The sequence below is a fragment of the Apis dorsata genome, unplaced genomic scaffold (assembly GCF_000469605.1).
Source record: "Apis dorsata unplaced genomic scaffold, Apis dorsata 1.3 scaffold_928, whole genome shotgun sequence".
In the NCBI taxonomy this organism is placed as follows: Eukaryota; Metazoa; Arthropoda; class Insecta; order Hymenoptera; family Apidae; genus Apis; species Apis dorsata.
Genome location: NW_006264038.1, coordinates 13,967 through 28,395, shown reverse-complemented (window position 1 = coordinate 28,395; position 14,429 = coordinate 13,967). Strand labels below are relative to the sequence as shown.

Below are 14,429 nucleotides of genomic sequence, written 5' to 3'. Positions count from 1 at the left end.
TATTAATATTTTATTATACAGAGTATGGAATATGCAAAAAAAAAAAAAAACAAATTTTTTGGATTAGAGGTATTCTTCTTGTTTATTAATATTCTTTTTTAGAAAATTATTTCTAATTCATTGTATATTTTTTTTTATTTAATTTTTTTATAATTAAATATTAAATAATTTTTATATAAATCATTAATTATTGCCTGCATGCTGGAAAGTCGTGTATGAGATAAAAATAAAATCAATGATTAAATTGCATTGAAAAAATATATGGCAAATTATGTAAAAAAAGCGGCAAACTATAAATAATTACAATTATTTTGTACAACTTTCTAGCACTGAGGCGACATTTATATGTGCATTAACATAAAATTTTCATAATTGAAATAAAGTACATTAAAATTCATGCGTGTAAAACAATAATTCACATTAAATATAACAAAACGTGCACAGTTAAAGAGTTACGATTTTCTTATACATAAAATACTATTACATAATTATATATTATAGAACTATAATATTAAGTATAATATTGTAATTATCATATTATGACTAAATGAACCATAGAAAATTTATTAAAGTACAAAATACTATTAACTACATTTGTACACTGCTTGAAGATTTATATTTTATTTTTAAAGCTTAAGTTGAATATAATAAAGAATTTTTATCCTCTATATTATATCTTCAATAAGCAATTCTTCAAGCAGAGTTAATATAAAATTTTGATAAATATAAAATTGTACGAATAAACGAATAAATAAATTTTAAATGACACAAGCATTTATGATACATATTTGTTAGTCACATAAGCATGGAATGTTAGATACAATAAAAACAAATATATAAATAATGGAATTATAAGGTACAAGAAAATCAATATGTTTTTTAATATAATTTTACTGTTTTTTTTTTAATATCGAAACATAAAAAATTAATTTATGAAATTTGTAAAAGTGCTTATAAATAAGAAAAGAAATAAGAACTTACAAGAAAATACAATGGTTGAGCATATCTGAAATATAAATTAATACTATGAAATAAAGTGAGATTAATCGATGTATTTTGTAACATTCAAATAATTCATTAGTTGCCAGCATAAAACGAGTTGTAATATACAAGAGGAAATGCATTTCACACATAGATGATCTATGATATCCCTTTGCTCTAGAAATTTTTATAATTTCTTTTTTTAAATATTAAATTATATAATTATAATAATACTGATAAATATTGCAGAAAACATTTAATCTTTAAGAAAAATTATATAATAAATGTAAACAATTACAAAATTATATATTATATACCAATATAAATATTTCAATTTATTATATATTATGTAAAAAGTACAAAAGTAAAAAAGACATTTCATTTACAATCAATATGCAAATGTATGATTTAATATCATAAAATAAATGCTTTGTGTAAAATGCAAGTGTAATAGTAATGTATTAATAGCTTTTAAATAATATATGAAAGAACAAAAGCATATACAAGTCTTCTACAGTGTGATATGCATATTTTAATGTTGCTTCTTAATTACCACATGTACAATATATATGTATGTGTTTATATGTGTATATATATATATATATATATATATATATATATATATATATATATACATATATACATATATATACACATACACACATATACACATACATATATGTTATATTAATACATAAATACATGAAGCAGTGGTATATATTATAATATTTATAACTTTATATATTTATATAACTTTATTTTCGCAAATTGCCTCTTAATAATTTTATTAAGAATGTAAATTCAGATTATCAGCCTTTCCTTTTTAGCAATATTTCTGTGTTGTTAATACAAAAATTAAATAAACTATTAAACAAATAAAATTTTATATGAACTTGTAGTTTTAAAACTACAAAGTTATAGCTAAATTTAGACATATACGCTGACCAATGCATCATAGCTCTTGGTATGAAGTTACATATATATAATTTTTTTATCTTAATGTTACTAATAAATCATATCATCTTTGAAATATATAGATCAAGAAAATCTACATAGTTTCCAAATACATATTTTTAAATTAAATAAAAGATGTATATAGTAATGTTAATAATGTATATTTTCTTTCAATTTACATTATTGAATAATTAGTAATACTCTAAGTTAGGAAACTTTGCAGATCTCTATTTTCTTTGTCAATTAATTATAAATGTTTATGTATACATACATACATATATTTATATGTATATATTTTAATGTATATATTAATATTTAATATTTTATACTTAGAGAACTCTGACTTTGTCACAATAAACATCTATTTTGAAAAAGAAATTGTCACAAATAATTGACCTATACAAAAAATCATTACAGAAAAAATACATTTAAATTGTCTGAAACTTTAAAAAAAATTTTATGTATTTCTTACAAGTATTATAAGTCTTCCATTGTTACTTTTTATATATTGATTTTTTAATGACTCATTTATATCATTAAATTCATTTATATCATTAAATTCATAAAAATTACATTATATATGTATATTATATTGTTTATATTATTAAAATGTATATTGATAATATAGTTACATATGTTTGACTTGTTAAAATGTTTTTTAAGACATTTTCAATTTTTTTATTATTTATTATATATATATTAGGCTCAGAGACAAAGTTTTAAAAATAAAAATTTAAATTATAACAAAAAAAATCTGCAAAAAATTTTAAAAAATTAAGCTCATAAATATTTTTTAATATTGTTGAACAAGTTTTGGATTATTTAAATAAATTTTATATGAATAATTTAATTAATACGCTTATTATAGACATTGCATGAATATCATGATTTTATTATAATGTAAGTTTATAGGGCACTCTGTCATATGTTTATAATTATAAACAAATTATTTTTCATTTAGGTACATATAATTATGTATACATAATATGTATAATATATATTTATGCCTCTGTGTATGTAGACAATACATACTTTGAATATGAACACTGCAGTTTACGCAAGGTACCATGATATTTTTTTTTGTAATAACTTGATTTTTAATCAAGTTCAAGCTCATAATATTGGGCAACATTTATTATAAGAAATACATTTTAATTATTAAATGCAAATGTTATTTTTTTATTGCCTTTATTTTGGCAAATTATTTATGATAATGAATTTTGATGATAGTAAAACTAAGTTAAATCATTTATTATACATTATTTAAATGCATATCAATTTAATTTTTTATTTTATTCTTTTTTAGAATTATAAGTCTTTTAGACAAAGAGTGCCCTTTATTTCTTACAAAAGTAATTTTTGACCAGTTACTTTACTGCGCTGTTTGCTGTTGAATTTCTATTTTTTCTACTGTCATATCAGGATTCATTGCTGTTGCCTCTTGAATTGCTTCTGCTAAAGCTCTATCATGATCAATTGGATCACCATCTGATTGTATTGTAATTTTTTGTTCTACACGAGTTTCCACAACTCCATCTCTTTCAGTTTTATACTAAAAATATTATAATATATGCATTTAATTATATTATAGCTATAATCATATTATAACCATATTATAGTATATTAAAAATTAATAATTATAAAATTCGAAATCTTACCGTTATCGTTTCAACAGTACGAGTTTTACTAGATATTGTCTGAGAACTAACTATTTCTCCAGTTGCACTGTACATACCATCTTCACTTTCAACGGCTACTTTTCTAGTTTCAGTTGCTACTAGTGGAACTGTAGTAGTTGTTGTTACATTACTCTCTGGTTCTCCTTTATAAATATGTGTTTCAGTTTCAATAACACCAGCTGGATCACCCTGAATTTAAATTTATATAATAATATTTTATTTTTCAGAAAAAATTTTTATAAAACATTCAGTTATATATAATATGTTGAATTGATACTGTACAGTTATAATTATATATTATTATTATTTATAATTTTATAAATTATAATATATATTATTAATATATATATAAATTATTATATATATAACTATAAATATGTTAAATAATACAAAGAACCAAAGCATTAATTCCTTGTTAAAGTATTATAAACATTATGTTATTCTTACAAATTAATAATTAATACCTCAAAACCAGGGTCTTTGTATATAATTAATAATAAGTAAATTAAGTAAATGAAGTTTTCTACAATGATTGAATGTTATTTTTTATGTCCTTTTGAATATTAAGAAATGAGTATTAAAGAAGGTATCAATTAAAAATATTTGATACATCTTATGTATTCTAATATAAATAACAATATTAACATTATAAGTCATTATTACAAGAATTTTTAGATTATTTTAAAATTTTATTGTTTTAGAAATGTTTTTTGTACAGTAAATATATTTAAACATATACCTTGATGAAGATTTATCCTCAGAACTAAATTCTTTAAATTCTCAAAATCTTGTTTCTAAGAGAATATAACTTTTAATTTATTATAACAACCCTAAAAATTACCTGATAATATTGATTGTAGAAAGCCTGCTGATCATCTTCAAGGTCAATTGGAGTACCTGAATCATCACTGCTTGAACTGGATGTACTGAGCCTTCGTGAGAACAGCTACACCATGCATTGTGTTAACCAAGCCGAGAAAATTAATTACAAAAATAAAAAAAAAAATAATTTAAATGAAAAATAGCACTAATTAAATTTTATTAATCAACCAATATCCTGAATGAATTAAGTTTTATTCATGTACATGTAAATTGTGATCCCTTCATTTAAATAAATGATATTGTGATATACATACTGAATGTGCATATGATCTTATTTTTATTCCATATTTATATGTATATTGTACAAAAAATGTCAGAATTAAGATGCTATAAAACCAAAAGCTTCATAATGTTACATGAATTTCCATCAATATTAAAGAAAATTATTTATATATGTGCAATGATTGTACTAGCATGAAATATTCTAATGATTTAATGTTAAGATCAAAAACACAATATGTGATTTACATAAATGCTACATGCTTCATCCATTAGTGGCTTGGCATATATTTAAACTAAATTATTACCTGTTCACCAGAAAGTACATGACTTGTTGTTCGAACTTCTTGAGTTACTACTCTTTGTTCTTGTCTTGTTGCACTGGTTGCTGTTGTATGTGCTACAGTTTTTTCCTCTACCTAATATAAAAAAAAATATAAAAAAATAATTCTAACTTTATAGGAAAATATAATGTAGAGAATATATATAAAAAAATTAAAAATATTTGTATGAATAAATAAAATAAAATTATAATTAAGAAAATATTTAATGTGAAATTTTGTGAAAAAGAGAAACTTGTAATAATATTACAAACCTGACTGGTTTTTTGATTTTTTTCAAGATCCTCGTGCATTGTAGCAGTACGTGTAGTAACAGCAGTTGCTGTCATGTATGGAGCTCTACCATCATCTGATGTCTCTGCCTAAATACAACTACAAGGTAACTAAGATCTTATAATAAAGCAGCAACATATATATACAAAATTACAATAAATGCAAGAATTTGATGTTATTTTTTTAAGTATTTAATTTCAAAATGATCAAAAATTTGTTTATATAGAAATCATTGCCACTTACATTAATGTCACATTTGCTACATGCAATACTCAATAGCTAAAAATTATATAATCTACAATCTACAATACATATCATAAAACTACTTAATAAATTATATTTCAATATATCAATATTTAAATAATGTAATAAGTTGGAATTAATAAAAAATTTTTCAAAAGGATATGGATAGTGTATATTAATTAAAAAAATACAAAATAAAATTAAATAAAAAGGAATTGAATTAAAAAAAAAAAAAAAGAAAAAATATAAAAAGATTAATGAATACTTTGAATTTTAAGTTTTTAAATGGAATGCAAAAATGGTTAGAATGTTTAATATTTTTTTCTTATACTTTTTAAAATTAGTGAAACAATTATATTATTATATATTTATTTTAATGAATCTCATTAAATCAATTAATCTCAGATAATTGTGAAAGTTATATCACCTTATTAATTTGTGTAGAAACAGTTACTTGGCCTGTTCCCCCAGGAGTAAGATCTTCCACTTTTTCTTCTATATTTTGTATCACACCTTCTTGATCCTTTACTACTGATTGTTTGGTTGTTGTTTTTACTATTGTTGGGGTAGTATTTGAAGATAAAACTTTCTTCGTTTTTGAAGAGATTGGTTTTAATACATCTCGTATATCCTTTAAAATAGTATAGTATAATATAGAACTAGAAGAATCAGTGAACAACAATGTCACAGAATCAAATCTATCTATGTTAGGAAAGCAAATAGGACAATCTTGATTAATGTATGAAAAAAATGAAAAACATTCTAAAAGAATTGCTTAATTATATGCATTTTTATGATTTCTTCAATTAAAAGTCTATTCGTGTCATACGGACTTTCGTATAAAGAAGACATATTATCTAAAGTTCGAAATCGATAATCACTGCTATAAATCGAAAAATCGCATGTATTTTCAATTATATATTTAATGAAGATAATAAAATGATCATAAAAAAGTAAAACTAGAAATTAAATTTTCTTCAGGATTAAAAATTTCTCATCTCAACTAGTTATTTCATCCCAATTTATGAGATCTATTAATTTAAATAAACTATAAAAATTAAGACATCATATCATTGAGCAAAATATATCAATAATATATATATATATAGGATAATAATAAGAAGATTTTAATTAATAATCAAGCTTGACTTAAATATTCATTATATATATACTGAATTTATCACTTTTAGATCATTCAAAAATAATAAAAGGTATTATTTAATGATAAATTATTAAATCAAAATAATCACAAAAGATATTGTAAAATAACTATTATATTGTAATAATAATAAAATATAAAATAAAAAATTAATGAAAAATTTAATTAAAAATTTAAATTTTTTATATATGCAATTTATATTAATAATAGAATAATTACTTTATTGAAAATTGAATGAATTAATGAAATAACTATAAAATAACTACTTTATTGATGAATTGAATGAAAAATCAAAATCAGGAAATTTTAGCAAATGGAATTGGATTTTAAAAATGATATATTTATATAATTATACTAAAAAAAGAAAATAAAATTATGAAAAGGATGGAAAGGAAAAACTAAAAAAATAGTATAATGTAATAAGTTGTATACTCAAACTACTTATCCAAAATCATACAATGCGAATAGAAATTACAATAAAATTTCATTTATATAATTTCATCCAGAAATAAAGAATTCATATAACTGAATCGTTTGTATATTAATATAGTACTATTGATACATAACTTTGTACTAATATATGTATAATATATTGGTTTATATATTAATAAAATATTATGTGTTATTTATTTTGACATAAAATGTATAATTGTTATTTAATTTAAATTAATTTAGATAACATTACCAATGATTTACATATCAGTTAAAATGTTAATTGAATATTTTAAATTTATTAAAAATTACTTCAGTTATATGAAATTTGTATTCTATGAGCTAAAATACAAATAATCGTGCTTCTAAATAAAAAATATAATAATAAAAAAACAATAATTAAAATTAACAAAGGAAGCTAACATAATAAAATATGAAATAAAATGTAGTAATAAATTGCTAATGATAGCAATATAATGATAGCAATAAAAAACATATTAATTACAAAAAGCAATATTCTAAAATCTTTGCAAAAAAGATGATAAAAAATAAATACAAAATGAGAAAAAATTATTTATAATTTGTTTTAATAATGATTTCATTTCTTGATATTTTGATTTCATTATTTGATATATATATCAATAAAATAAATAAAATATAAAATGAATAGTAATATAAATAATAATATAATAATATAAATATAAATGAAAAGTAATTTATGTAAAATTTGAAGAAATATTAATTATGATGAACAAAACATAAGTAATATAAAAACTCAATTTTTTCAAATCAATAAAATTCCAGAAATTTATGAATTAATAACATTTATATAATTTTTCTTACAAATTTACTTCTAACATCATAAAGTTCAAAATATTATTATAAGCAAACAAACAAGCAAATATTAAAAAATCTACTTATCTGAATCTGATTATTTAAACAAAAAATAGGTAGTAAGACAAATCAATGAACTCCTATTACATGAATGATTCAGCTATACAAATAGTTTATCCTTCGATGAGATCACATAAATATAATTCTTCCGTACTTACCTTTATTTTGTCTTTCTTTTCTTTATCTTTTTTTTCTGATGTTTCCTTATCTTTTTTTTCTGACATTTCCTTGTCTTTTTTCGCTGATGTTTCCTTATCTTTTTTCTCTAACTTTTCTTTTTCTTTTTTATCTGATATTTCTTTTTCTTTTTTATCTAATATTTCTTTTTCTTTTTTATCTAATATTTCTTTTTCTTTTTTTTCAGATACTTCTTTTTCTTTTTTTTCTGATACTTCTTTTTCTTTTTTTTCTGATACTTCTTTATCTTTTTTTTCTGATGCTTCTTTATCTTTCTTCTTCAATTCCTTTTTATTAACTAACTTTATTTCATTGTCAAGAATAGCTATTTTTTCTGCCATTTCTTTTTCTTTTTTTTTTAATTCTTTTTTACTGGGCGATTTTATATCATTATTATCAAGAATAGCAGTTTTTTCTGCCATTTCCTTTTCTTTTTTTTTTAATTCTTTTTTACTAGGTGACTTTATCTTGTCATTGTTTTCAAGGATAATATTCTTTTCTATCATTTCCTTTTCTTTTTTTTTAAGCTCTTTTTTACTAGATTTTATATCATTATTATCAAGAATAGCACTTTCATTTATTAAATCGGAATTATTTAGATCATTATGGTTTTCTTTTTCGTTTTCATTTTGTTTATCCTTTTTCTTCTTAAATAGACCACCGGGCGGTAGGACCGCAATTCCTCCGACCGGTTTCTATAAGTAAATTCATAATCACACATTGCTTCATGCAAAGCACGATTCAACTCTATTGCTATGCTATTATTAACTATATGTTTTACATTCTCTTGACATATATTTCATGCTAGATAATTAATTACGGTCTGCGCTCTCAAAAAAATATTAATTATTATTTTGTTAAATAAATATTTTTTTATTTTTATCTACAAAATTTACTTGTAAGTATAGTATATTTCTTTAAATCTTTTTTTAACATGTAATATTATTATGTGCATGCGAACATAAGCATTAATGCAATTAAATAGCATAATAAAATTTTAAAAAATTTGAGAATTCATCTTTGAGGCGATGGCCGTATAATGTTCGCAAAAAAAAAAATAAAAAATAGCAGCATGCATCGAAAAAAAGGAAAACACCAAATGGTCACATACATTAATATAGATAGATATATGTTGGTTAATGCATGATAGTTCCAGGTGAAATTCTATACCTTTTTGCCACGATCTGCATCATATTCTCCTTCCAGGCTACTGGTACTGCTAGCTGATGTTGTTCCAGCACTTGTTTTGCGTGTGAGCTACCGGTGTTAGTTAGGTGTCAGTTAGTTTTTATGGTTGAAGCACTAGGATGTGAATATTGAATTCAAATTTGTGAAATTAAATTATTACATACAAATGCCATGTTCAATTTTTTGGTAATAGTTATAAGATAAAATTTTATAAAATCTATAAATATCTAAATTTCTTGCAAAAAAATAAATTTCAAGTCTGTATAAATATATACAAGTCAATTAACCAAATATTATATAGATTAATAGAGAAGATTATTAATTTGTAATTGTCAAATAAATTTTCAAATTTTATATATGATTTTTAATTAATGTTAATTAACTTGTATGTACATTATTTAATTCATTTTTATGATTTTGGAATAAATGTATTAAAATGACTAATGCATTCTACTATATCTAATACATGGCATACGAAAACTTATCAACATGCCATGACTACAAATTTGTCTGTTTAATTTAAAACAATAGTGCATAATGATTAACTTGGATTTTGTATAAAATATATTATTTTTTGCTTTTAAGTGAACCAATTGGTGTTCTACAATTTCTCCCTTTCATAATATAATTATCATTCCAGTAGTATTTAAAAAGTTATGATAATAACAAGAATATTTATATTAGTTGAATTTATTGTTATATTATCAAAATTTTAAAAAAAAGTTTTATTTGAAAGCGTAGACCGCAGAAATATTTCCTTTAAAATGATTTTTATGGAATAATTTTCAATTTGCATGACGATTTCATGCATCTTCTACTAACTATTACTATTTTCGGTATATGTAAGAATATTTTTTTTACCTTTTCTTTTTGTTTTTTAATTGGACTAGGCCGTTGATCTATATGCTCCATATCAGGAATCATTTCAGGTTCATAGCTCATTGTATGCCTCTTACTTGGTTCTGAACCATAAGATTCAACTTGTTTAGGACCTCCTAATGCTGTATAATGCACACATACCTTTCAAAATCTCAATGTGATAACTTTGCAATAGCGGTATCAAAAGAGCACTTGGTATATATAGTAACTAAAATAAAAAATAAATATCAAAAAATATTTTTACCATCCATACTACGAGATGTAGGACGACGACCACTTAAAGATCTTTCAAATTGTGGAGGTTGTCTGTCAATGGGAGTCTTCTTCGTTTCGTAATGAGTTCTACCTGAATATCGGAAACGAGATCCCAAATGTGGTAATAAACCTACTTTTTTTACAGGCTCAGGACTCATGAGCCTAAAAAATTAAATAAATAAATAAATAAATATATATTATTTTATATCAATTTATATCATTTTATTTTGCAAATTAAAATAATTATTAAATAATTATTTACCTGAAGAAAGTATGGTGTTCTACACATACTTTCCATAATTTTTTTGCAGCTCTATGATTTGCTAATTTAAAACCAATTGTCGATTCAAATTGTTCAAATTCACCTGGTCTGATCTTTATATAAAAATTATGCCTTTTGTACGAGATTTTTAATATCTTTGGCCAAGCAAACCTGTTGATTCTCAGTCGATCCCTATAGACGAGAAGTCCAGATGAACATACACCTAACATTATATCAACACCTTCAGAGTCTTTAGCAGGATGAAGATCAACTCCATACATTGCTAATTTTTTTGCATTTTCGAGATAGTGAAGTTCCGCTTCTGCGGGTGTTTGACCTCTATAAATATACAAAAATTTTTTATTATTCTTTACCCAATAATTACAATATTACATAATTAATTATATAATAATGTAATAATATAATTAATTAACTAATAAACGAAACTAACTTATGTGTTTTATGCAGATCCATTACTTTCTCCACTAACTCTGGAGTTTGATTAGGAGCAAATTTGAAATCCTTTAAATATGTGCGGCCATGTTCTTCTGGATCATAATCTCCGACTTCTGATTGAACTAAATATGAACCTAGAAGAGCGTGAGTTACAAAAGAACATGGCAATCGTCCTGTGATAATATCATTTCTTATTTGAAGGCATAGTTGGTAACGAGTTATATCTTCTTGTAATTGGGCCGGATCCGGTGGATAAAATTTCACCTCGAAATTAAATTTCCATGGTTCGTCTGCAAAAGTCAAAAATCATCTGTAAAATCAATAATTAATTCTAACAATGATTACATAATGTATATATCGAAAGAAAGAAAATGTCTATGTACTTTTTATAAATTTTGCAATTCTTTTATCCAAATCTAACCAATTTCGTGAATCGTGCCTATCCTCGTAAATAAGACCAAAATAATCTTTTTCCATTAAATTCATACTTTGACATATCATATCAAGTAACTCTTGGCCTTTTGCCTTTCTCTGAAACAAAATCAATTTTTCATGCAATTTCGTTAAACCAATACATATTATATTTTTTTGATAAAACGAAAACAAAAATTGTTAATTTACATCTATATGAAAATCTTTCACTGTTCCATCCAACAATGTAATCCTTGCAAGAGCTGTTTTGCCTTTGCTGACTGGACTTTTCGTTGGCGAGTTTGTATCGGTTCCATTTTCTGCTGTTACTTCTGGTTGACCACCAGCAGACTTCTGTTCCTCCGGCATATTTCAACCTTGTGCTAAAAAGATTCCGCGTGTCAATTCAACACATTGTACAATGATAAGAAATGAAATAATAATCCTCTAAAAAAATCTATTTTCTTAATTGTCGTTTATATCGAAGAAATATCGCGTGTTGTTTCAATATATTTGAGTGTAGATCCTGCCTAGACTCGAGGGTGCCATATAGAGAAATAATCAATATTTGTCGGAGCTGTTCGAGTTACATGTACCCCGTCTATAAAACACCCTGGTCCTATCCTCATTAACTAAGGAGAGAAAGAAAGAGAGAGAGAGATAGATAAAGAGAGAAATAAAGAAGATTATTATGAAATACTTTGGATTTGAAATTGTTTTATATAATTTGAATAAAATTTTTTCTAATAAGAAATTAATTTCTTTTTTGTCGTAATATTTAACATTTATTTAACATTACTATACATTTTTATCTAATATAAATCAAATGCTTTTATCTTAAAAACAATATTGTAAATAGAATTATATTTTATATCTCTATTGCATTCTGTAATGATATGTTCGATTATACTTCAATGAGTTTTTATAATCTTTAGAATCCATTCATATAAGATATGGCGAAAAAAAAAAATATATTACTATTAGATTTCGTAAGAAGTTCGAGAACAAGTAATAAGCATGTAAGAATATAGTTATGTAATTATCCGCAATAAAAACACGTGTGTACATTTATCACAGGTCGTTCGCCTTCTGACAAAGACAGATAGACAGGTATACAAGTCCCCGCGTAAGAGCGATATCTCGATACAAAGCCAATAAAGCCGCGATATTTATAATGCCATGCCTATCAAAATATACGAGTCAGATATTATTAGACGCGATAAACCGGCTATAAAAATCATGTCTGCTTTACGATCGATCGAAGAACGTGTTTCGAAGGATTTGATTGGAAAAAGGTTTCGAAGGGAAATGTATGATAGAGTACATATCTGTATAATAACGCAGAAAAACGAGATTCAATTTTTAGAAATCAAAAATAGTCGTGAGATAATATGCCCGCGACCCTGACCGACACGCTTTGTCGAGTCTACTCTACCATTCGAGTCGGCGAATACTGTGTAGATTCCCTTATGCAATGCCGGAGAGCAAATAGTAATTCAACCTCAATTGCATGGAATCAGAGCCATACTAGGACGTTGTTTGTCGTTGCAAATACTATTAACGCGGCAAGCCGAGAGAACGAGGGGAAAAACGGGCTCGCAACGATTCCTCCAACGAGGTTTTCGCGATTTGTTTCAGGAATCGAAGCTGACCCTGTCACGTCACGCACGAGCACAGATGCACGAAGGAGAGAGAACTCTACGCGTATCATTAAACGGAAATCACGGTTTAACATTCAATTCGAATATCACGTTACACAACAACAAAACCCCATCGATCTCAACAAAAAAGTAATTATATAAATCCGGGCTCTGCTTCGTTGTTACGCAATGTTGTGATTAAACGCGAGAGAGAGAGAGAGAGAGAGAGAGAGAGAGAGAGAGAGAGAGAGAGAGAGAGAGAGAGAGACCAAACAAGAGAAAACAGCTCTGTAACGTAATACCTTGGTATAAAATAGAATAAACTTTCTATATCGATGATATAAATAGAATATCGATGATTAATTGAATCACAAGGGATTTACATTAAAGATTCGAATATATCTATGATTTGTCATTGAATTACACAGAAAACACGGTAGAATTCATAAAAATAATGGTTAGTGTTGATTCGCAAATTCTGACGTCATCATCGCTAGAACAAAACGTTCTTCATCTTTACGAGGCCGATGAAATAATACCCCGATTAGGAAACGTGATGACGTGCCGGCCAATACTACACCTAAGCATATATTCTAATACGATTGACCAAGTTAATTCTTGACTAAATGGATCAACGATATTCCAGAAATTCTTAGTAAGAGGTATATGCGCGCTCGATGCATATGCGCAGATCATACTCAAGATCCCGATAGATATCAAATAAGCATTTAAAAGTTAAAGTTGAATCTAGGAGGCTGAATCAGCGAGATACGGTAGAAGAAACCGGTCGATCGTCTCGTTTTGCTAACGGGTCAGTTGAAAGTTTAAAGGCCTGCTGAATGGAGCGAGCAGGTCTGAAAGAATCCGCTTTTTTCGCCAACGTCGCGAGAGAGATCCTTTCAAGAGATGCGTGGGTTTCATTTGGTCGTGCGTCAAAGAGAGCTTATTGTAAACGAGGGTCGCGTGATCCACGGCACACGCCTACATCGATCTACCATGTGTACTACACGGTTGGTGACGTTACGTGAACACATCTCATCCTCTATGCGCATTAAAGAGCTATCGTCTTTAATGAATAAATTCATATCTCTCACAGCGCAGAGT

General features: G+C 25.0%; 1 protein-coding gene across 11 annotated transcripts in view; it reads right to left on the bottom strand.

The window, feature by feature from the left end:
- Nucleotides 1–3,018: 3,018 nt before the first annotated feature.
- The window catches only part of LOC102677452 (protein 4.1 homolog), a 17,578-nt gene continuing 6,167 nt past the window's right edge, over nt 3,019–14,429 (bottom strand). For 2 of the 11 annotated variants that reach the window (XM_031514193.1, XM_031514194.1), the window contains exons 2-9: nt 11,896–12,063; nt 11,658–11,805; nt 11,270–11,564; nt 10,819–11,157; nt 10,546–10,718; nt 10,284–10,423; nt 9,405–9,491; nt 8,066–8,929 (exon numbers count right to left, since the gene is read on the bottom strand). In XM_031514193.1, the coding sequence (XP_031370053.1) occupies nt 8,171–8,929; nt 9,405–9,491; nt 10,284–10,423; nt 10,546–10,718; nt 10,819–11,157; nt 11,270–11,564; nt 11,658–11,805; nt 11,896–12,054 (2,100 nt within the window). In that variant the 5' untranslated portion in view covers nt 12,055–12,063 and the 3' untranslated portion in view covers nt 8,066–8,170. Of the gene's footprint in view, nt 3,488–3,593; nt 3,804–4,455; nt 4,561–5,023; nt 5,135–5,310; nt 5,419–8,065; nt 8,930–9,404; nt 9,492–10,283; nt 10,424–10,545; nt 10,719–10,818; nt 11,158–11,269; nt 11,565–11,657; nt 11,806–11,895; nt 12,069–12,751; nt 13,124–14,429 lie in introns of those variants that run through there. The other 9 variants (XM_031514190.1, XM_031514191.1, XM_031514195.1 and 6 more) reach the window with 8 other exon arrangements.